Genomic DNA, 24,812 nt, shown 5'->3' with positions numbered 1-24,812 from the left:
ACCCAATACACCTCCAGGCTGTGTAAGGGCTATTTGACCAAGAAGGAGAGTGATGGAGTGCTGCATCAGATGGCCTGGCCTCCACAATCCCCTGACCTCAACCAAATTTGAGAAGGTTTGGGATGAGTTGGACCGCAGAGTGAAGGAAAAGCAGCCAACAAGTGCTCAGCATATGTGGGAACTCCTTCAAGACTGTTGGAAAAGCATTCCAGGTGAAGCTGGTTGAGAGATTGCCAAGAGGGTGCAAAGCTGTCATCAAGGCAAATGGTGCCTATTTGAAGAATCTCAAATCTCAAATATTTGATTAACACTTTTCTCCTTACTACATGATTCCATATGTGTTATTTCATAGTTTCGATGTCTTCACTAAAATTCTACAATCTAGAAAATAGTAAAAAATAAAGAAAATCCCTTGAATGAGTAGGTGTTCTAAAACTTTTGACCGGTAGTGTATATGCAAAAGCTTCCCAGACGGATGCTTATCAATGATATCATTTTGTTCAACTCTTGGTGAGGAATTGTGGTTTATGACAAAACAAACTGTTGTTATTAAAGTAATGACTATATACTGTAGAATGACAGAGCTAAGGTGAAATGTCCCTTTAATGCCCTTGGTTTCTAAGACCATATCAGATGAGCTCTAGAACAGGTTTAACAACATACTGTAAAAGTACAGGGTGACACATCAAGAATGTGAACAAACCAACATTAAGCAATTAGGTTTCTGAGAAATGACACCATCTTTTATAAACATGAGGAAAAATCATTCTTGGTAAATGCTTGGAAACATTTTTTTATATAAATACCATAAATATATCTATACACTGTTAAGAACTGCTCAGCCCCAAACATATTCCCTTGAAAGCAATTATATTCATCCACATACAACAATAACAGGTGCATTGCGACAATGAATTTAGCACTTTCAGGCATTGTAGAAAACCAACAACTACATATTCCATGACAGGAAAACTACTACAAGATATAACACCGAACAAAAAAACATCGGACATTTCTTATAGTGGTTGGGATTAAGGCATTTATTTTTTTTTAGGAAATGTACTCATTTACTGCATAAGTATTAGAATACCATGATAAAGTTCTAAAAAAGTATGCTGTTTTTAGTATTCATTTATGTTGATAACATGAAATTCCAATACAACGAACGTTCCTACTTGTGAATGTGTTGTCTTTCCTATTTACTTTCACTTTCACTACATCAGGGACAAAGCATTAAAAACTCCTCCTTCAAAAGATCTGTCAACCTAAAGTTTGACAAAACTTCTGTGAATTTATTGGTACATACCGCCACCTACTGTGCAGGATTATGTATAGTTTAAACAGGCATAAAGCCAAGCAGCTACACTGCTGGAATATTTGCTTAGAAGTATAATCAAAGATGGCGGATAAATAAGATACTCAGGCTGTTTTCCATTTAAATAAATTGTCAAGGTTCCTGTCTTGTAAGTGGGCGCTCCCTCTCTCGCATGAGCTTGCTTTTCCCGGGAGAGTTCATGGTTCCTCCATAATCTCTGGCATGCTATAGAGAGAGGGAACAGTTGACTAAAGGCTACTTAGTGTCACCAGAGTGGCCGCACCCAAATAGAAAGAAATTAGGGAGTAGAGTGTTTTGCTTTCTCTTCTGTCTCTGGTATAACGCATTGGCTGATCCCTCCTGCTTGACCGAGAAGGAATTCTATGATTCGTCCTGGGGTGGCCAAGCGATTTAAGAGCGTGGGACCAGTAACCAAAAGGTTGTTGGTTCGAATACCTGATATGACTCGGTGAAAAATCTGATGTGCCTTTGAGCAAGGCACTTAACCCTAGTCACTCTGGATAAGAGGGTCTGCTAAATGAATAAAGTGTAAAAATGCTACACCAACAGGAGGCTGGTGAGGGGAGGATGGCTCATAAATGGCTGGAATGGAGTGAATTGACACATGGAAATAATGTGTCCGATACCATTCTGTTTCAGTTATTACTATGAGCGCTTCCTCCCCAATTAAGGCAGCCACCAGCCGACTGTGTCAAGTCCAACCCAGTTGACTACTTTGAAACGGTGGAAGCCATAATTGGCACTGGCCATGATAAAACTGGCTTTGTGCTTTCAGAAGCATTCTAGAATGTGCTATACAAAGATAAATAAATGCTACCTTTCCTGTTGAACAGAGTGCATAGTAGTGTTGGATTTAGTAATGGAGGACTGAGAGAAATAGAAGTCACAGTTTAAAATATTATACATTTTTATCTAAACATGTGAGGTACAGGTATACATTTTTTTATATGAAGTCATAGAAACTAAAATTCTCTAGCAAAAATATAAATCATTTGAACATAAAAGGATAGTTCACTCAAATTGCAAAATCACATATTGGTTTCCTTACCCCGTAAGCAGTCTATGAACAAGGCACAAATCCCAAAATGTAAAACAACATGGGAAGCATACTCAGGACTATACCTTTGCTGACATGTGAACTATTTAACCATGGCAAGCACTGAGGGATAAAGAGAAGAACATATGTCAAGCACTGAGGGATAAAGAGAAGAACATATGTCAAGCACTGAGGGATAAAGAGAAGAACATATGTCAAGCACTGAGGGATAAAGAGAAGAACATATGTCAAGCACTGAGGGATAAAGAGAAGAACATATGTCAAGCACTGAGGGATAAAGAGAAGAACATATGTCAAGCACTGAGGGATAAAGAGAAGAACATGTCAAGCACTGAGGGATAAAGAGAAGAACATATGTCAAGCACTGAGGGATAAAGAGAAGAACATATGTCAAGCACTGAGGGATAAAGAGAAGAACATATGTCAAGCACTGAGGGATAAAGTGAAGAACATATGTCAAGCACTGAGGGATAAAGAGAAGAACATATGTCAAGCACTGAGGGATAAAGAGAAGAACATATGTCAAGCACTGAGGGATAAAGAGAAGAACACATGTCAAGCACTGAGGGATAAAGAGAAGAACATATGTCAAGCACTGAGGGATAAAGAGAAGAACATATGTCAAGCACTGAGGGATAAAGAGAAGAACATATGTCAAGCACTGAGGGATAAAGAGAAGAACATATGTCAAGCACTGAGGGATAAAGAGAAGAACATATGTCAAGCACTGAGGGATAAAGAGAAGAACATATGTCAAGCCCTGAGGGATAAAGAGAAGAACATATGTCAAGCACTGAGGGATAAAGAGAAGAACATATGTCAAGCCCTGAGGGATAAAGAGAAGAACATATGTCAAGCACTGAGGGATAAAGAGAAGAGTTAAACTGATTAGAAAAACATACAACTGCAAAATGTTCTGGGCCGTTTTCATACGTTGTAGGAGTGGAGATCTAGAACCAGCAGTTCCCCTCTGAATGTATATGTTTTGGTCTGACACTTTCACTATTTGGTATTTTGACTAATCACATCAGATCTTTTTCAAATGACCAGTTAGTGAAAAACAATATCAGAATTGGTTTGCCTATGTAAACGCAGCCTAATGTGGTCTTTTGACTATTCAGATCAGGGGCACATTCCTTCTTAAACCTCACAATGCCTGGATAGGTATTTTAAGTATAAGCTAACAACATATTTGACCCGTTTCAAGAAGCTAGGAATATGCTGCATGTCACTATTTCAGAGGAGAGCCATTACCGGTTACTTTGACAAATTTTTTATCAAAATGCGTTTCGGATTGCCAGATGGTGAAGCATGATTTACCACTCCAGAGAATATTTCCACTGCTCCAGAATCCAATTGCGGCAAGCTATACACCACTCCAGCCGACATTTGGCATTGCACATGGTGCTACCATCATTTTTTAAATGCAAGATAATGTAATGGCTTGGATTCTCTGTCGACACGACCACGTTTGGTCTGCAGACGAATACCCCATCCGCTGTGCCCTCAACCGGCCTCCGTCTGAGCAGACCCCCTCCGTCTGAGCAGACCACCCCCCGGGCTACTAACTTTAAAACGCCGCGTGCTAGCTTAGTGGAGGCCTCCCTGCTCCATCTACGGCTGCCCCCTGGACACTATGATCACTTGGCTACATAGCTGATGCCTGCTTGACTGTCCATTAATTCACGGTACTCCATTCTGTTTATTTGTGTTTTATCTGTCGGCTCTGTGCTTTAACTCAGGATCTGTGTGTAGTTAATCCGACCCTCTCTGCCTAGTCGTCGCCATTTTTACCTGCTGTTGCTGTGTTAGCTGACTAGCTGCTGTTATCTCACCTGTTGTTTTAGCTAGCTCTCCCAATCAAGACCTGCAATCACTTTATGCCTTATTGTATGTCTCTCTCAAATATCAATATGCCTTGCATACTGTTGTTCAGGCTAGTTATCATTGTTTTGGTTTGCAATGGACCCCGTAGTTCCACTCTCCGTACCTCTGATACCTCCTTTGTCCCACCCCCCACACATGCGGTGACCTCACCCATTGAGACCAGCATGTCCAGAGATACAACCTCTCTTATCATCACCCAGTGCCTGGGCTTGCCTCCGCTGTACCCGTGCCCCACCATACCCTGGTCTGCACATTATGCCCAGAATCTATTCTACCACGCCCATAAATCTGCTCCTTTAATTCCTTGTCCCCAACGCTCTAGGCGACCAGTTTTGATAGCCTTTAGCCGCACCCTCATCCTACTACTCCTCTGTTCCTCGGATGATGTGGAGGTAAACCCAGGCCCTGCATGTCCCCAGTCACCCTCATTTGTTGACTTCTGTGATCGAAAAAGCCTTGGCCTCATGCATGTCAACATCAGAAGCCTCCTCCCTAAGTTTGCCTTACTCACCGCTTTAGCACACTCTGCCAACCCTGATGTCCTTGCCGTGTCCGAATCCTGGCTTAGGAAGGCCACCAAAAATTCTGAGATTTCCATACCCAACTATAACACTTTCCGTCAAGATAGAACTGCCAAAGGGGGAGGAGTTGCAATCTACTGCAGAGATAGCCTGCAAAGTTCTGTCATACTTTCCAGGTCTATGCCCAAACAGTTCGAACTTCTAATTTTAAAAATTAATCTCTCCAGAAATAAGTCTCTCACTGTTGCCGCCTGCTACCGACCCCCCTCAGCTCCCAGCTGTGCCCTGGACACCATCTGTGAATTGATCGCTCCCCATCTAGCTTCAGAGTTTGTTCTGTTAGGTGACCTAAACTGGGATATGCTTAAGACCCCGGCAGTCCTACAATCTAAGCTTGATGCCCTCAATCTCACACAAATCATCAAGGAACCCACCAGGTACAACCCTAAATTCGTAAACATGGGCACCCTAATAGACATTATCCTGACCAACTTGCCCTCCAAATACACCTCTGCTGTCTTCAATCAAGATCTCAGCGATCACTGCCTCATTGCCTGTATCCGCCACGGGTCCGCGGTCAAACGACCACCCCTCATCACTGTCAAACGCTCCCTAAAACACTTCTGCGAGCAGGCCTTTCTAATCGACCTGGCCCGGGTACCCTGGAAGGATATTGACCTCATCCCGTCAGTTGAGGATGCCTGGTCATTCTTTAAAAGTTACTTCCTCACCATATTAGACAAGCATGCTCCGTTCAAAAAATGCAGAACCAAGAACAGATATAGCCCTTGGTTCACTCCAGACCTGACTGCCCTCGACCAGCACAAAAACATCCTGTGGCGAACTGCAATAGCATCGAAGAGCCCCCGCGATATGCAACTGTTCAGGGAAGTCAGGAACCAATACACGCAGTCAGTCAGGAAAGCAAAGGCCAGCTTTTTCAAGCAGAAATTTGCATCCTGTAGCTTTAACTCCAAAAAGTTCTGGGATACTGTAAAGTCCATGGAAAACAAGAGCACCTCCTCCCAGCTGCCCACTGCACTGAGGCTAGGTAACACGGTCACCACTGATAAGTCCGTGATAATCGAAAACTTCAACAAACATTTCTCAATGGCTGGCCATGACTTCCTCCTGGCGACTCCAACCTTGGCCAACAGCCCCGCCCCCCCCCGCTGCTACTCGCCCAAGCCTCCCCAGCTTCTCCTTTACCCATATCCAGATAGCAGATGTTCTGAAAGAGCTGGAAAACCTGGACCCATACAAATCAGCTGGGCTTGACAATCTGGACCCCCTATTTCTGAAACTGTCCGCCGCCATTGTCTCACCCCCTATTACCAGCCTGTTCAACCTCTCCTTCGTATCATCTGAGATCCCCAAGGATTGGAAAGCTGCCGCGGTCATCCCCCTCTTCAAAGGGGGAGACACCCTGGACCCAAACTGTTACAGACCTATATCCATCCTGCCCTGCCTATCTAAGGTCTTCGAAAGCCAAGTCAACAAACAGATCACTGACCATCTCGAATCCCACCGTACCTTCTCCGCTGTGCAATCCGGTTTCCGAGCCGGTCACGGGTGCACCTCAGCCACGCTCAAGGTACTAAACGATGTCATAACCGCCATCGATAAAAGACATTACTGTGCAGCCGTCTTCATCGACCTGGCCAAGGCTTTCGACTCTGTCAATCACCATATTCTTATCGGCAGACTCAGTAGCCTCGGTTTATCTAATGACTGCCTTGCCTGGTTCACCAACTACTTTGCAGACAGAGTTCAGTGTGTCAAATCGGAGGGCATGTTGTCCGGTCCTCTGGCAGTCTCTATGGGGGTACCACAGGGTTCAATTCTCGGGCCGACTCTTTTCTCTGTATACATCAATGATGTTGCTCTTGCTGCGGGCGATTCCCTGATCCACCTCTACGCAGACGACACCATTCTGTATACTTCCGGCCCTTCCTTGGACACTGTGCTATCTAACCTCCAAACGAGCTTCAATGCCATACAACACTCCTTCCGTGGCCTCCAACTGCTCTTAAACGCTAGTAAAACCAAATGCATGCTTTTCAACCGTTCGCTGCCTGCACCCGCACACCCGACTAGCATCACCACCCTGGACGGTTCCGACCTAGAATATGTGGACATCTATAAGTACCTAGGTGTCTGGCTAGACTGCAAACTCTCCTTCCAGACTCATATCAAACATCTCCAATCCAAAATCAAATCTAGAGTCGGCTTTCTATTCCGCAACAAAGCCTCCTTCACTCACGCCGCCAAACTTACCCTAGTAAAACTGACTATCCTACCGATCCTCGACTTCGGCGATGTCATCTACAAAATAGCTTCCAATACTCTACTCAGCAAACTGGATGCAGTTTATCACAGTGCCATCCGTTTTGTTACTAAAGCACCTTATACGACCCACCACTGCGACCTGTATGCCCTAGTCGGCTGGCCCTCGCTACATGTTCGTCGTCAGACCCACTGGCTCCAGGTCATCTACAAGACTATGCTAGGTAAAGTGCCGCCTTATCTCAGTTCACTGGTCACGATGGCTACACCCACCCGTAGCACGCGCTCCAGCAGGTGTATCTCACTGATCATCCCTAAAGCCAAAACCTCATTCGGACGCCTTTCCTTCCAGTTCTCTGCTGCCTGCGACTGGAACGAATTGCAAAAATCTCTGAAGTTGGAGACTTTTATCTCCCTCAACAACTTTAAAAATCTGCTATCCGAGCAGCTAACCGATCGCTGCAGCTGTACATAGTCTATCTGTAAACTACCCACCCAATTTACCTACCTCACCCCCCATACTGCTTTTATTTATTTACTTTTCTGCTCTTTTGCACACCAGTATCTCTTCTTGCACATGATCATCTGATGATTTATCACTCCAGTGTTAATCTGCTAAATTGTAATTATTCGATTTATTGCCTACCTCATGCCTTTTGCACACATTGTATATAGATTCTCTTTTTTTTCTACCATGTTATTGACTTGTTTATTGTTTACTCCATGTGCAACTCTGTGTTGTTGTCTGTTCACACTGCTATGCTTTATCTTGGCCAGGTCGCAGTTGCAAATGAGAACTTGTTCTCAACTAGCCTACCTGGTTAAATAAAGGTGAAAAAAAAATATATATATATATATAAATAAATAAATAAAATGTAATGTATTATTCCAGCCAGCCCAGCTGCAATTTAGATTTTAGCCACTAGATGGCAGCGGTGTATGTGCAGACTGATCTAATAAACCATTGCATTTCTGTTCATTTTGTATCAAGACTGCCCAAATGTGCTTCATGTGTTTATTAATAAAGTTTCATGTTGTGCACTCTCCTCAAACAATACATGGTATTCTTTAACTGTAATATCTACTGCAAATTGGACAGTGCAGTTAGATTAACAAGAATTTAAGCTTTCTGACAATATCAGATATGTCCTGTGAAATTTTCTTGTTATTACAACCTCATGCTAGTCGCATTAACCTACGTTAGCTCAACCGTCCTATGGATGGGACACCGATCCCGAATAAGTTTTAACCTCATCGTCATGTTTTGATTTCAAATCTAACCTTTTGGAGTACGGGGCCAAAAGACACATGCTTCACCGTCCCCATAATTTTGGAGGACATTGTATACATACGTATATTGTAAAGTCAGTTATTTCAATCAAATAATAGCACACAAAATGGTGATTGTGTCAAATTGTAATTGTTGCAATAAAACATTTTGAAGAATGTTGCTGGAAGGATTTAGGGAAAACAAAGTGTTTAAATTAAGTTTGGTCTAAAAATAAACATAATTAAGGAGTTTTAAACTCAGTCTACCTTATGTGTCCTAATCGGGATGGTCTAATCCTGGATACTGATTGGCTAAAACCGCATTCCAGGTGATATCTATTCAACAAGTTACCACTGGCCTAAGCTATGACGTTGAAATGCATATTTACTCTGTTCCATCTCACTGCGCAATCCAGTCTTATCAGCCCAACCAGGCAATGTATAAACTTCATCTCCACTATGCAAAGCATCTTGACATTATCTCCCATTTCTTTTAGACTAGCATCTGGTTTTCAAAAGCGGAGATTTGTATAAACCTTGCTGTTTGTCACTTCGACATTTGCAACATTGTTTCAATATTGCAATTCGATCTCCAGCTGTCCCCCATAGTAATGAACGTGTCGGGAATAGGGATGAGACAGACAGGCAGAGAACTGGCATCATTTTTAGAGATATACACAGAAAAATGACAGCTGACATAATTTGTATAGATACACAGAAATAAACAGGTTAAACCAAATGAAATGCAGCTACTGTAGTTTGCTGTCTTTCCAGCTTCAGTTTGAAGTGATTGTTTTAGCTGTGTTGTCGTCTAGCTCATCTGAACAAGAGTGTCCTGACGAGAGCACATTTTCTATGCCAGTCGAAATCGCCCATCATTAGCTCATTGTTATGGACGTATCCAAATAAATGTCACTAGAAAACAGCTTTAACAAACGCAAATGCAGTTACTTTGCTGTTATTCTGGCTGCACTGTTTGAAGTAACTAAGTTCGCCGGGGTTTGCTAGCAAGCAAACAAGGGATAAGAACATTGCCAGCCAGTATGGCAATTGAACATTTAGAACAAACGACTGGGTGGCGTCCATAGATACAGAACAAAAAGACTTAACGACTGGGTCGTGTCTCTGGCAACTAAACCGACAGAACGAACGACCAGCCGGCTTGGGTAGCAACCTTAAAATATATTTTTTTATGAAGATGTGTCAATCATTATTTGAATATGTTGGTAACCGGTTGTATAAAAGTCAAAGCCCTCAAGGCCGGTTTTTGGAGGATATATTGGTACGGTTTGCCAGCCCTCGGCTTCATCTCAGGCCTAACAACACCCGTGCCAGTATATCCTCCTAACACCAGCTTCTCAGGCATTATCACTTCAACAATAAACAGTCACAGGGATACAGTTGTAATTAAAAAGAGGACAGAAATCACACGTTTTTATACACATAGCAAGTTACCAAACATACATATTTTTGGAGGCCCACATTTGCGGTGTCCTTGAATGATAAATAAAAACATATGTAAAAACAATACTACCTTTTAAAGATTGTGTTAAAGTCAAAATAAAATGTTTAAAAAAGTGGTGATTCAACAACAGGAACATACGACTAGAAAGGTATAATAATATGCATGTATATTGTTTCCTCTTAGTTGGGAAGGGTGGGCTCATAGTAATGACTGGAACGGAATCAATGGAAAACGGTGTCAAACACATCAACTTCTGATGGGTTAAGCAGAAATCCATCCAGGTCAGCGGGAGTGATAAGCCAATGCATTATACTTCTGAGCAAATATTCCAGCACCGTGCAGGTGCTTTGATTTATGCCTGTTGAAACTATACAACACAATAGTAGGCATTATGCAACTTTTCAGTTTAACGAACCACCAATAGTCTCCTAGAAGTAGAATAACATTTTTACTACTTTAAAATGGAGACAACCCTCAATGGATCTGGTCATACTGTCACATACACGGTAATGGCAAAGATAGGGATGAGTCCTCTTTACAACTTTAGGGTGACAGAACTTCTGAAGGAGAATGTATGCTTTGTCCCTGATGTAAATAGGAAAGACAACAAATTCACAGGTAGGAACATTCCTCAGAATAGAATTTCGTACAATAAACAGGTAACTGAATACTAAAACAACATACCATTTTAGAAGTCTATGATTGTATTCTAATGTTCCTAAAGAATATGAGTACATGACCCCAAAAAACAAATATATACTTTCCTTTGTACATGAGGGGAAAAGAAGCCTACATCTCAGCCGTTATAAGACTGTTCTGATGTTTGTGTTTTTCTATGTCAAATATTGTAATAAACTCAGCAAAAACATTTACGTCCTCTCACTGTCAACTGTGTTTATTTTCAGCAAACGTGTAAATATTTGTATGAACATAAGATTCAACAACTGAGACATAAACTGAACAAGTTCCACAGACATGTGACTAACCGAAATGGAATGTGTCCCTGAACAAAGGGGGGGTCAAAATCAAAATTAACAGTCAATATCTGGTGTGGCCACCAGCTGCATTAAGTACTGCAGTGCATCTCCTCCTCATGGACTGCACCAGATTTGCCAGTTCTTGCTGTGAGATGTTTCTCCACTATATATATATATATACACTGCTCAAAAAAATAAAGGGAACACTTAAACAACACAATGTAACTCCAAGTCAATCACACTTCTGTGAAATCAAACTGTCCACTTAGGAAGCAACACTGATTGACAATAAATTTCACATGCTGTTGTGCAAATGGAATAGACAAAAGGTGGAAATTAAAGGCAATTAGCAAGACACCCTCAATAAAGGAGTGATTCTGTAGGTGGTGACCACAGACCACTTCTCAGTTCCTATGCTTCCTGGCTGATGTTTTGGTCACTTTTGAATGCTGGCGGTCCTTTCACTCTAGTGGTAGCATGAGACGGAGTCTACAACCCACACAAGTGGCTCAGGTTGTGCAGCTCCTCCAGGATGGCACATCAATGCAAGCTGTGGCAAGAAGGTTTGCTGTGTCTGTCAGCGTAGTGTCCAGAGCATGGAGGCGCTACCAGGAGACAGGCCAGTACATCAGGAGACGTGGAGGAGGCCGTAGGAGGGCAACAACCCAGCAGCAGGACCGCTACCTCCGCCTTTGAGCAGGAGGAGCACTGCCAGAGCCCTGCAAAATGACCTCCAGCAGGCCACAAATGTGCATGTGTCAGCATATGGTCTCACAAGGGCTCTGAGGATCTCATCTCGGTACCTAATGGCAGTCAGGCTACCTCTGGCGAGCACATGGAGGGCTGTGCGGCCCCACAAAGAAATGCCACCCCACACCATGACTGACCCATCGCCAAACCGGTCATGCTGGAAGATGTTGCAGGCAGCAGAACGTTCTCCACGGCGTCTCCAGACTCTGTCACGTCTGTCACATGTGCTCATGTGCTCAGTGTGAACCTGCTTTCATCTGTGAAGGGCACAGGGCGCCAGTGGCGAATTTGCCAATCTTGGTGTTCTCTGGCAAATGCCAAACGTCCTGCACGGTGTTGGGCTGTAAGCACAACCCCCACCTGTGGACGTCGGGCCCTCATACCACCCTCATGGAGTCTGTTTCTGACCGTTTGAGCAGACACATGCACATTTGTGGCCTGCTGGAGGTCATTTTGCAGGGCTCTGGCAGTGCTCCAACTGCTCCTCCTTGCACAAAGGCGGACGTAGCGGTCCTGCTGCTGGTTTGTTGCCCTCCTACGGCCTCCTCCACGTCTCCTGATGTACTGGCCTGTCTCCTGGTAGCGCCTCCATGCTCTGGACACTACGCTGACAGACACAGCAAACCTTCTTGCCACAGCTCGCATTGATGTGCCATCCTGGATGAGCTGCACTACCTGAGCCACTTGTGTGGGTTGTAGACTCCGTCTCATGCTACCACTAGAGTGAAAGCACCGCCAGCATTCAAAAGTGACCAAAACATCAGCCAGGAAGCATAGGAACTGAGAAGTGGTCTGTGGTCACCACCTGCAGAACCACTCCTTTATTCGGGGTGTCTTGCTAACTGCCTATAATTTCCACCTTTTGTCTATTCCATTTGCACAACAGCATGTGAAATTTATTGTCAATCAGTATTGCTTCCTAAGTGGACAGTTTGATTTCACAGAAGTGTGATTGACTTGGAGTTACATTGTGTTGTTTAAGTGTTCCCTTTATTTTTTTGAGCAGTGTATATACCTAGAAGGGACAACTACATATCACAGGCATAGAAAGTAAATTTTTTCTCAATAGCATCGAGGTGAGGAGCATCGTTTAAGATACTGTTGAAGAGAGAGGGTTTCAGATGTTTATGAAAGATGGGCAGGGACTCTCTTCCTCTGTGAGGTATGGTTGTACTCTGCGGATGTTGTAGAGCATGAACCTGCAGGAGCAGGTCACTGCTTTGATGTTTGCATAGAACATGTTCATCGGACTCTGGGTAATTAGAAAAACAATTCAGTCAATTTGTAATAATGAATCAAAGTCCTTACCTGTGGTTGTATGCCTCTCGAGTGTAGCTTTATCTCTGAACAGGGACTAATAACGCGATCTAAACAACTGGGAATTGGGAACTCGGAAATCTCCAACTTCGGACTTCAGTGCGTTCAAGACAACTCTGAAAAAAATAGGGGAAAAATCTCCAACTGGGAAAAATAGTTTTGAATGGTCATCCAACTTGGAATTACACGTTGGGAACCCTGGCCTCTTTCTAAAGCTCCGACTTTCTGACCTGAAGATCACAGAAGTCATGATTTTGACCTAGTTTTTAACCGAGTTCCCAGTTGTCTTGAAAGTACCAAAAGCATTACAATGTTTCAATCTGTGTACTGCAGGGCTAAACCAATGGTTGTTGAGCACAGATGTGGGTATGGGAATCATAATGGCACTTCCACTGATTTGTTGCTTCATGAAAGAGGGAGGAGCTTACCAGTACAAAATGCCACCTGAAACCAATTAAGGAAACTCATTAGATCACTTCTCCCCCAGAAGAACAGAATTGTTTCCGTTTGATTGTTGTGCTTCATACACAGAAAGGTGAGTTTCAAATGAATACTTTTGACAAGACTAACAGAAAAGTTTGTCAAATGTGAACCATGCTGTACCATCCCCATGTGGAATTCATAAGGCCTTTCAGTCAAATGTTGTGTTTGGAACGTAGTGCGAGGTGGGAATTTACCATTTGTGATGTCTCACATACCAGTGTAATGCATTCACATGCTTGGTGTTTGTTGAGAAACACCGATTGGTTAATGGCCAAGAAGATGTGTAGAACATGAAGTACAGCTCTCATGCTTGTGAACAAGATAGTCTTAAAAATATATTGGTTTCATGATTTTGTTGCTGCATTTAACTACTCAAAATGCAGTAATCAAGGTCATTTCCTTTTTTGGTGAAAGCATGTAGGAGATCAGGATGAAATACAAGTTTCCTACTGGTAATAATCAATTGGAGGGCTGTTCAAGTGTGTGGTAAATTCACACTTGGTTATGAGAGCAGTATGATTCACGCTTGTCAATCTGTGTTGTAGCACTTGCACGCATTGCATATGCTACAAGGTAGTTTACACTTATTTGTGGAACAGTTTAACCATTTATTGCAACAATTGTTTAATGTTATATTTCGTTGCCAACCATTGATTTTATATACACTACCGTTCAAAAGTTAGGGGTCACTTAGAAATGTTCTTGTTTTTAAAAACCTCTTAAGAATTAGCTCCTTTCGCTTTTCACTTAAAATGACATACCCAAATCTTAACTGCCTGTAGCAATGATATGCATATTATTGGTACCATTTGAAAGGAAACACTTTAAAGTTTGTGGGAATGTAGCAGAATAATACAAATGTTTTTTTAAAGCATGTTTTTGTCCAATAAAATCACATCAAATTGATCAGAAATAGTGTAGACATTGCTTAAGTTGTAAATGACTATTGTAGCTGGAAATGGCTTTAAATAAAACATTACGGAAATCTAGAGGCCCATTATCAGCAACCATCACTCCTGTGCTCCAAGGGCACGTTGTTAGCTAATCCAAGTTTATAATTTTAAAAGGCTAATTGATCCGTAAACCCTTTTGCAACTGTTAGCACAGCTGAAAACTGTTGTGCTCATTAAAGAAGCAATAAAACGGTCCTTCTTTAGACTAGTTGAGTATCTGGAGCATCAGCATTTGTGGGTTTGTTTACAGGCTCAAAATGGCCAGAAACAAAACTTAATTCTGAAACTTGTCAGTCTATTCTGAGAAATGAAGGTTATTCAATGCGAGAAATCAGCGTTTCCAACTACAATAGTCATTTACAACAATAAGTGTCTACATGGTATTTCTGATCAATTTATTTTTTTAATGTACCAAAAATATGCTTTCCTTTCAAAACAAGGATATTTCTAGGTAACCATAAACCTTTGAACGATAGTGTATATACACTAGATGACTAACAGGGGGTGCTGTGTTTAAGCCACCACACCTCCATGTTGGTTTTTACTCACCACTGTAAAATATTAAAACAAAATGAATTAGTTTTGTCATGTTTATTCTATTAGATGCCTTGAAGAGAACTTTCCATTATGTGACCTAAACAAATTAACACATGTAAAAAAAAAATAATAATAAAGTACATTTTGAGATGGCTGTTACTGTCCCTACTACAACACACAAAATACTTGTAAAAAAATTATTTGGTCTGTAACATTTAATTGAAGTACTGCTCCTACTAGAGTACCAATGTGGCTTAAAAGCCGCTAGATGGCCAATGCCTTGCGGATGTATAAACTCCAGATAACATTCTTGCCAACCTGTTTGTGTTCACTTTCTCCTGTTTTGAGGGTGTGTGCATGTGCTCATCAGCTCTATTGTGTCAGTGACTCTGGTAAAATGGATTAAATGTTATATTATTCATGTCTTCAATTTAATGATCAGTGCTTGAGTTGGACTGAAAGAGATGCCTGTACTAATTTTGGGTGCTGGAACTGTTTACATTTAGGTTCAGGAGATCCACAATACTTTAAAAATAATCTTCTAAGAGGAACGAGCAGTAGAACATTTGGCGCTATTACTTTTCCGGTGAGCTCCTTCCCAAGTTGAGCGCTAGTAATGGTTTCTGTTAACATTTTGTAATGGTTTGACTTGTCTTTGTATGGCCTATAGTCTAAAACCTCGGCATATCTGATGGTTTAGCCTGGTTTTAGAGTGTATGTTCCAGCACGCTACACATGCAGACTTCCATTCATGTGTTGAAGCCTTTGTTATATGCTCAGCTGAGTGACTTGGGCCTGATTTTAGGACTCGCCAAGTCTTGTGTCCAATGTAGACTATTTATTTTTGATTTTCCACATTGTCATATTGCCATTTCTAAGCTTGTACACAACCCTCATTATTTGAGGGATCTATTTTTACTCTGTGCTCAAACATTCAATGATTTTGGTGTTCTCAAATGTATAGATTTCAGTAATGTGACATGTGGCCGTATTGGCCATAATGTTAATATTTAAAAATGCTTTTTTTTTTTTACAGGCTAGTCACTTTGTACAACTGCGTGTCTGTGCCACTATGAAAAGAAACTCTAATTAATTTGAAACTCAAAGGGATTGCAATGTTTTCTAACCCTTCGTCCCCAGCTTGAAGAGATGGCATCGTCCATGTCAGAGGACCAGTTCCTGTGCTCCATCTGTCTAGGTGTTTTCACCAACCCAGCTACAATCCCATGTGGACACACATTTTGCAAGCCTTGTCTCGAGGCCTATTGGAACACTAGAGGAGACCCTGCAATCTGTGCTCTGTGCAAGACTAGCTTCACACCAACCCCTAACATCCAGGTCAACATAGTCCTGAGAGACCTTGTGGAAAGCTTCAAGGGGGCAAGTGGAGGAGGGGACGAAGCCGTTGACCAGCCGACAGTGGCTCCTGGAGAGGTCTCCTGTGACGCATGCATAGGAGACAGGGTGCCCAAGGCCGTCAAGACCTGCCTGGTGTGTTTGTCGTCGTACTGCCTGGAGCATGCAAGGGTCCACAATGCCAGGTTTTCCAGGCACCAGCTAGTCAGACCCCTGGCTAACCTGGAGGAAAGGATGTGTCCGACCCACAACAGGCTCCTGGAGCTTTACTGCCGCACTGACAAGACCATGCTGTGTGTGGCGTGTGACGCTCACCAGGCGCCGGCCCACCAGGTTGTGTCGATGCAGGTAGAGTTCTTGGCTCAGAAGGTAAGGAGTTTTGGAGCAATTGTTCATCAATCCAGGGTTGTATTCATTAGGCACCAAATGGAAGCAAACTGACAAACCGAGAGGGACTAGCTGAACTTGTCCAATAAATGTATTTTTGTTTCCCGCTGCGTTGGTTTTGCTTTAACCCTGGTCTTGAGCTCTATTCTGCATGACACACATAACACATTTGGAATGGAACATTGTTTCCTATTGGACTAGTTTGGGTAGTTGTCCCCACCCTGGGTTTTGGTTCTTTTCATTGGGTTTTCTTTCATTTGGTGCATTAAAAATAATTATTGGGCACCCTGTGCAGGTTTTTGATCCAGCAGTAATGCTAACACTTATGGTCTTAACTTCAGGCTCAGCTGGCTAAAGACCAGACAGTGGTCAAGGAGAAGCTGAAGGCCACTCGGAATGAGGCAGAGAAATTAAACTCTTCAGTCCTACTCTGTGAGGTGACTTTTCATTTGAATTGGCTATGTTACACCGTTGTAATTTTGCAGTCTTTCACCTTAGAATTAAAAAGTAATTAATTCCAACTTCCCATGGGGGTTACAAATTGTGCTTCTGATTTACCATGCCTTGAAGACCGCTCTTTGACCTCTTCGGCAGGGGGGTGGAATGCTGCAGAACGTTCAGAAATGTGTCATGTAGAACAAAATGTCTGTCAGATTTATCAAGAAGTTGCGTCTGTGCTATTTATTGCATTTCTATCTGCAACTTCCAGAAGGTATCAAATTCCATGAATCCTCACTTCTGTTTCCTTTACTTGCAGAATAAAGCAGCGAGGCAAATGGAGTTAATGAATGAGTTCCGCCTAGCCCTGGTCAGCAAGGTGGGGCTGATTTACGATCGCTACAACACTGAGGCCTCGAAGAGAGTGGACGAGCTGGTGAGGACAGCTTCCCATTGGAACCGTGCGCTTGAAGAAGACATCACAGCTCTGATGAGCAGAGTTTTTGCACTGGAGCGGGTGATTGGTGCCTCAGACTCCTTTGAGCTTCTTAATGTGAGTTATTGGGCGTGTTTGACTTTGCAGCTAACTTGAGAGTTTGACTGATATGCAAATCCCTTTATATCATAAATGGCAAAATGTTTTGTGTAGCTCAGTCAATTTACCCTGTGAGGAATCGTGGTTTAGGTTTTCTCGAACACGATTGTGCTCTTCTCCAGACGTATACGCCTGTCTTACAGTCCCAGTCATGTATGCAACTATGGAAACTTCTTCCAGCCAATGCTTACACCAATCTAATATGTTGTAGAGTCCCCACATGTCTTGGATCCAACTCAGTCATCATTGTAGGTGGATCAACATGCGTGTATGATGCCTTTGTTTAACTCCATTAATTCAATCTCGCTCTTTCTCCTTTTAGAATCTTCCCTCTCTCCCTCCTGCTCCTCCAGATGGCATCAGAGGACCATGCAGCGTCAACATCCCCACAGATCTACTGGGGAACCTTGTGGAGCATTTCATGCAAAACATTGCCAAACTACCTAAGATGGGCTACTTGACTACAAACGGCAATGCTGGCTCAGGTCTGTGTGAACACAGCCAAAGTCAGATTATACACAGAATACTAAACATTAAGAACACCTGCTCATTCCTGCATACTGACCAAGTGAAAAGAATGATCTCTTATTGATGGCACTAGTTACAATCACTTCAGTCAGCGCAGATGACAATTGAGACATGGCTTGTATGTGTGCCGTTCAGAATGAATGAACAAGACAAAATATTTAAGTGCCTTGGAACAGGGTATGGTAGGTGCTACACGCACCGGAATGTGTATCAATAATAGTCCACCACCCAAAGGACATCCAGCCAACTTGAGAACTGTGGGAAGCATTGGAGTCAGCATCACTATGGGATGGTTTTGACTTTGTAGATTTCATGCTCCAATGAATTGAGGCTATTCTGAAGGCATGGGACCACTTTCCACACCTATTGATGTAATTATATTAAGTCGTACGGAAGTTTAAAATGCATTCGGTCATTACTAAATGTGAAGTATTTTAATGAAGATTTGATTAATAAATTATTGACTCTTCAATTGAAGGAGACTATGATATCTTTGCAATAAGGGGGGGAAATCAGACTTCCTTCACTGGTCCTCAACTCTGACATTCAGAGTAGTTGGCATGCCCGGGAGCAGGTTGGTTCTGAAGGGTTTGTTGCCTTAAACATTTACCTGACTGGTTATCCCGAGTTGCACTCTGACCTGACCTAAGCCACCTCACAACTCCTCAAACCTGATTAGGATACCCCTCTGGTTCTAGATCAGCATTCCTAGTCTGACAACATGAGTATGGGCCCAGGTGTGCAAAATTAAATGTTTGCAATTGTATGTTTTCTAATAAATTGTTACCTTCTGTTTATCCCTCAGAGATTGCCTTGGTTAAAGAGTTCACGGGTGAGCTAATGTGTAGTCCTGAGGCTGCCTCCATGTTGTGTGTTTTATTTAGTGCCTGGTGTATTAATAACCCTATATGCTCAACTTTGAAAATGAATTCAACAATGGATTGTAGCTTTCCTCTACCTATCCCTTCTCCTCCTCTCAGTTGAGGTGACTCCTGACCCCAGCACAGCCCACCCATCGCTGCTGTTCAGAAGGGGGTCCCATGGTTGTGAGATTCGGGTGGACCGGAGCAAGATGGCTAGGAAGTTCCCCCTGTCGGCCCAGCGCTTCACCCAGGTGCCGTGCGTCCTCGCTACCCAGGGGTTCAGCAGCCATCGAGCCTACTGGGAGGTGGAGGTGGAGGACTGGGTTGGAAATGGATCTGATGTGTGGTTTATAGGTGTGGCAACTGAGTCCTCCATGACTTCTCAAGGGGTGAGTCTCACCCCTGAGAAGGGGTTCTGGGTCCTGGTACATCGTGAGGGGAGGCTTTGGCCCACCCCTGCCACCAACCCTACGGCCATCGTAACACAAATGAGAAAGGTATGTAGAAGATGGATACAGGGTACACTTGGCCCAAAGGGCTTTCTAGTCTAGTACATTTTCTATGATGGGTGTTTTAATATTAAATAAATACAACTTTCTTTAAACATCTCGTTGCCAATAGAGGGTGAAATCTCACTGGGATATTTGACCTGGCGAAATAGCTAATTTTAGTTGGCTTCATGCATGTCTTTGGAGCTAGCCTTTGTCATAAGTTTAGATATTTGACATTATTGAAGTGGTGGTTTGCTTATCTACGGCTTTAATATCAAGTCAAATGTAATAAATATCCGAGGGGCAATTTTCCTCATCTATAACTTTTAATTCATGAGCTTCATTACACATTACAGGCACATGTGGGTGTGTACTTTGACGGGCGGAAGCGACTCGTGTCATTCTACGACATTCATCTCGGTCATCACCTCTACACGTACAACCACGTGCCAACCAATGAAAGACTCTTCCCTGTCTTCAGCCCTGACTTCTTCCGTTCTGCATTCAAACCTGCCAACCACGCCATGATTGTTAGAACCCACACTGCCACAAACCACCAACGTGGACGATGATGCTCATTGCCAGTCCAATCCTTTTGGGGCAGAGTTCTTGTCAGGATCATTAGAAAATGGTGAAATCAAAAATGTTTTAAAGAGGTTTTGTATGAATGTTTCTTGTGTGTGAAGTTTTACAAAATAAAATATATTTTTTTAAATCAGCTTCTTAATCTTGCATGTAGAAAAGTACATCTGTCTCCTCCCATCTAACACGACTGTATATCTATATAGTGGCATCGCCTTAATTACGATTCGCGTGGGATGAGTCTGAAACTGTGACTAGCTTTTCAAACTTTGCTTCCCTGGTCTACATTTTTCATGTCATTGGATGCGGTCTGAAGGGACCTTGGTCCTCTCCTCAATGGAGTTGAGACCCGGGAAAGATCAATTGCTCCCTCGTCACTTAAACCATTGAATGAAAACGATTTGTCCCTCTGACCTTCTCCTCCAATGGATTTTTGAGAAGGGGAGGATGTGTGGATTATGCAATTGAAGTCCTATTTCAGTCCAAGTGTAGAACTGGGCACATGTTTGTATTGACTACTCTAGCCTCTTGCCAGTCAAATTCATTGGTTATCCGTTCAGAATGTTGCAGATAGTGTTTGTTGCAGCCCACTTCTCTGTGTACACTTGCCGTGGATTTAAAAGCATTGGTTCCAGTGTGAGCTTTTCCACCGTTAAATCTATTACTGGGAGTGAAGTGCACACTTCACGAGAGGAGATATTTATTGGGATGCAATCCATTGGTGAATACCAAACCTCTCCCCTACCAACTCACTCGAGGGCCCTCCATTGGCACAGGCTGCTGATAAAACTGAGGGGGACTTCCAGGGTGGCAAGGTGATGAATAAAACCTTCAAATTTGGGATATACTCGTGACTTGAGGCAATTAATGTTCCATGACATTCTAACACATTCCTGTGTTTATACAAGCTGCTAAAACGAATCCTGGGAAGTGTTAAATTAAAATGCACATGTCACACGCCTCCATTCTTCTGTACTAATGGGCAATTTTGACACTTCAGCCAATTTATTTCCAGCATCAAACCAGGGTCTACAAAAGTAAAAATGGTTTTTCTGTGGTTAAACATGGCTTCAGAATGTGTACGCACAGCAGTGTTCTAGAATATTGGACTGTTAGCTTATTCATTCTCAGTGCAGCTCAAGCAATTTCTCCATATCAAAATATTCAAATGAATACTATCTTACCGGAACAACGTTGGTTGAGAATTGTGGGGAGGTGCGCGTACAGGCTGTGTCTATGGATGGTGGTCTGAGCCGAATCGCAATGCGACAACGGACTATAACGCCTGGACTACGATTTACTCAACTCCTGGCTCCTTTCAAAAAATGTCAAAAGTAATCGATGAGGTGGCATAAGGGAATGTGGAAGGAAATGTTTGATATTAAGCAACTCTCCTACATGCACATCAAGCAAATTATATTTAGAGGTAGATCGCAAAATCTGTGAAGTGATAAAACAATTTACGTTTATCAATACATTTGATCGTTTTAAAATTTGTGCATGTTTCCTCTGACAAAAGAAAAGTTGATTCAAGGGGGTGTGGGCAGATCTCAGTGTTAGGTTTTCGCCAGGGGGACCGATGTGTGTGATAATGGGACCGATGTGTGTCCATAGACTCTTCCAAGAATATTGATGATCTGCCAGGTGCTTCCAAATGCTTTTTGGATTAGATGGGTCCCATTATGTCTGGGGGAGACAACACTACATTTAACAGTAAGAACCTCATACTAACGGTGAAGCGTGGTAGTGTGATGGTTTGGGGATGCTTTTCTGCCTCAGGACCTGGATGTCTTGCCTTAATAGAAGGAACCATGAATTCTGCTCCGGGTCAGAATTCTACAGGAGAATGTCAGGTTGGGTCATACAGCAAGACAATGTTCCAAAATACACTACATGTTCCAAATACAAAGTCTATGTGAAAATGGTTAAAAAGCACATTTTGAAGTTTTGGAATGGCCTAGTCAAAATCCAGACAATCTCATTTGAGATGTGGCATTACTTGAAACGAGCAGTTCATGCCTTGAATGCATTTGAATTAACAGGTGTGCCTTGTTAAAAGTGTATTTGTGGAATTCATTTCCTTTAATGTGTTTGAGCCCATCAGTTGTGTTGTGACAAGGTAGAGGTGGTATACAGAAGATAGCCCTATTTGGTAAAACACCAAGTCCATATTATGGCAAGAACAGCTCAAATAAGCAAAGAGAAATGACAGTCCATTACTTTAAGACATGGTTAGTCAATGCAGAACATTTCATCAACTTTGAAAGTTTCTTCAAGTGCAGTCGCAAAAACCATTAAGCCCTATGATGAAGCTGCATAAAGTAAAATTACAGCTATCATGCTTGTAAACAAGTTAGCATAAAATAATGTATTGCTTTTATACGTTGTGTTGCTGCATGTAACTGCTGAAAATGCAGTTGTCAAGGTAATTTCCTTCATAAGTGACGTCAGCATGTGGGTGCTGAAGATGAAAGACTAGTTCCCCACTAGTAACACTCCAGTTGGAGGGCCGTTTAAGTGGGGAAAAAAATATTTTCAACGTGTAAATTAAGTAGCATAATTCCCTTGCCACTGTGTCAAACACAAATGGCACGCTTGACAATCAGAAGTTTGTAGCACTTGCACGTACCTTTTATTTTGTGCTACAAGACAGATTACAATATAAGGACTGCACAAACAACTTCTTTGTAATACATTTTAACCATTTATTGCAACAATCATTTATTAATCGTGTACAAACATATTTAATTGACAACCAAAGATTTATGACTGATAGGTGGTGCTGTGTTTAAGCCATCGTGCCTCCATATTGGTAAAATCAAATAAAAATGTATTGGTCACAAACATGTTTATTAGCAGATGTTATTGCGAGTGTAGAAAAATGCTTATGCTTCTAGATCTGACAGTGCAGCAGGATCTAACAGGTAATATCTAACAATTACACAACAAAACCTAACACACACAATCTAGTAAAGGAATGGGATAAGAATATATAAAAAATATATGAATGAGCAGTGACAGAGCGGCTAAGATGCAATAGATGGTGTAGAATACAGTATAAGTGTAACGGATGTGAAATGGCTAGCTAGTTAGCGGGTACGCGCTACTAGCGTTTCAATCAGTTACGTCACTTGCTCTGAAACCTAGATGTAGTGTTGCTCCTTGCTCTGCAAGGGCCGCGGCTTTTGTGGAGCGATGGATAACGATGCTTCGTGGGTGTCAGTTGTTGATGTGTGCAGAAGGTCCCTGGTTCGCGCCCGTGTCGGGGCGAGGGGACGGTTTAAAGTTATACTGTTACATTGATGCTGTTGACCCAGGATCACTGGTTGCTGCGGAAAAGGAGGAGGTTGAAAGGGGGGTGAGTAACGGATGTGAAATGGCTAGCTAGTTAGCGGGTACGCGCTAGTAGCGTTTCAATCAGTTACGTCACTTGCTCTGAAACCTAGAAGTAGGGTTGCACCTTGCTCTGCAAGGGCCGTGGCCTTTGTGGAGCGATGGGTAACGATGCTTCGTGGGCGACCGTTGTTGATGTGTGCAGAGGGTCCCTGGTTCGCGCCCGTGTCGGGGCGAAAGGACGGTTTAAAGTTATACTGTTACATATACAAATGAGATGAGTAATTCGAGATGTGTAAAAATTCTTAAAGGGGCGTTATTAAAGTGACTAGTGTTCCAATTATTTATTAAAGTGGCCAATGACATCAAGTCTGCAAGTAGGCTGAGAACGCACCTTTGTGGGGCCCCCAGTGTTGAGGATCAGCGGAGTGGAGATGTTTCCTACCTTCACCACCTGGGGGAGGCCCGTCAGGAAGTCCATGACCCAATTGCACAGGGCGGGGTCGGGAGTCTGGGTCTTAAGCTTAATGATGAGTTTGGAGGGTACTGTGGTGATGAATGCTGAGCTGTAGTCAATTAACAACATTCTTACATAGGTATTCCTCTTGTCCAGATGGGATAGGTCAATGTGCAGTGTGATGGCGATTGCATCATCTGTGGACCTATTGGGGCTTTAAGCAAATTTAAGTGAGTCTAGGGTAACAGGTGGGGTGGAGGTTATATGATCCTTGACAAGTCTCTCAAACACTTCATTATGACAGAAGTGAGTGCTATGGGGCGATAGTTATTTACTTCAGTTAGCTTTGCATTCTTGGCCACCCTTGTTCCTGTTCACATCTTGAAGCATGTGGAGACAGCAGAGTGGGATAGGGATTGATTTAATATGTAAACACACCAGCCAGCTGGTCTACGCATGCTGAGGACACGGCTAGGGATGCAGTCTGGTCCGGCAGCTTGCGAGGGTTAACACATTTAAATGTTTTACTCACGTCCCCCACGGAGAAGGAGAGCCCGCAGTCTTTGGTAGCGGGCCACGTCGGTGGCACTGTATTATCCTCAAAGCGGGCAAAGAAGGTGTTTAGTTTATCTGGAATCAAAATGTCAATGTCCGCGATGGGGCTGGTTTTCTGTTTGTAATCTGCGATCGTCTGTAGACCCCACCACATACGCCTCATGTTTGAGACGTTGAATTGCGACTGCCACTGTGTCTCTATACTGACACTTTGCTTGTTTGATTGCCTTACGGAGGGAATAACTACACTGTATTTGGCCATATTCCCACTCACCTTGCCTTGATTAAATGTGGTGGAACATGCTTTCAGTTTAGCGCAAATGCTGCCATCCATCCATGGTTTCTGGTTCGGGAAGGTTTTAATAGTCAGAACTTGCTCACTGGGTCAG

At 42.7% G+C, this 24,812-nt stretch overlaps 1 protein-coding gene across 1 annotated transcript; it reads left to right on the top strand.

Annotated features, from left to right (window-relative positions):
* Positions 1 to 13,336: 13,336 nt before the first annotated feature.
* LOC129835693 (E3 ubiquitin-protein ligase TRIM58-like) lies at positions 13,337 to 20,214 on the top strand. The gene is made up of 8 exons (XM_055901431.1): positions 13,337 to 13,400; positions 15,979 to 16,563; positions 16,923 to 17,018; positions 17,339 to 17,572; positions 17,937 to 18,099; positions 18,948 to 18,974; positions 19,123 to 19,502; positions 19,853 to 20,214. Exons 2-8 carry the CDS (start codon positions 15,988 to 15,990, stop codon positions 20,066 to 20,068), a joined length of 1,692 nt encoding a protein of 563 aa, XP_055757406.1. The 5' UTR covers positions 13,337 to 13,400; positions 15,979 to 15,987; the 3' UTR covers positions 20,069 to 20,214.
* Positions 20,215 to 24,812: the final 4,598 nt, after the last annotated feature.

This window comes from Salvelinus fontinalis, chromosome 36 (assembly GCF_029448725.1).
Source record: "Salvelinus fontinalis isolate EN_2023a chromosome 36, ASM2944872v1, whole genome shotgun sequence".
Classification (NCBI taxonomy): Eukaryota; Metazoa; Chordata; class Actinopteri; order Salmoniformes; family Salmonidae; genus Salvelinus; species Salvelinus fontinalis.
Note: the sequence above shows the minus strand (reverse complement) of the source record. Positions and strands in the feature narration are given on the sequence as shown.

What these genes read in the sequence shown, in the direction of transcription:
- LOC129835693 (XM_055901431.1), top strand. Translation starts at nt 15,988, where the DNA reads ATGGCATCGTCCATGTCAGAGGACCAGTTCCTGTGCTCCATCTGTCTA. An exon ending in ACTCCTTTGAGCTTCTTAAT is followed by an intron (nt 17,573 to 17,936) that starts GTGAGTTATTGG and finishes TTCTCCTTTTAG; the next exon opens with AATCTTCCCTCTCTCCCTCC. An exon ending in CTTGGTTAAAGAGTTCACGG is followed by an intron (nt 18,975 to 19,122) that starts GTGAGCTAATGT and finishes TCCTCCTCTCAG; the next exon opens with TTGAGGTGACTCCTGACCCC.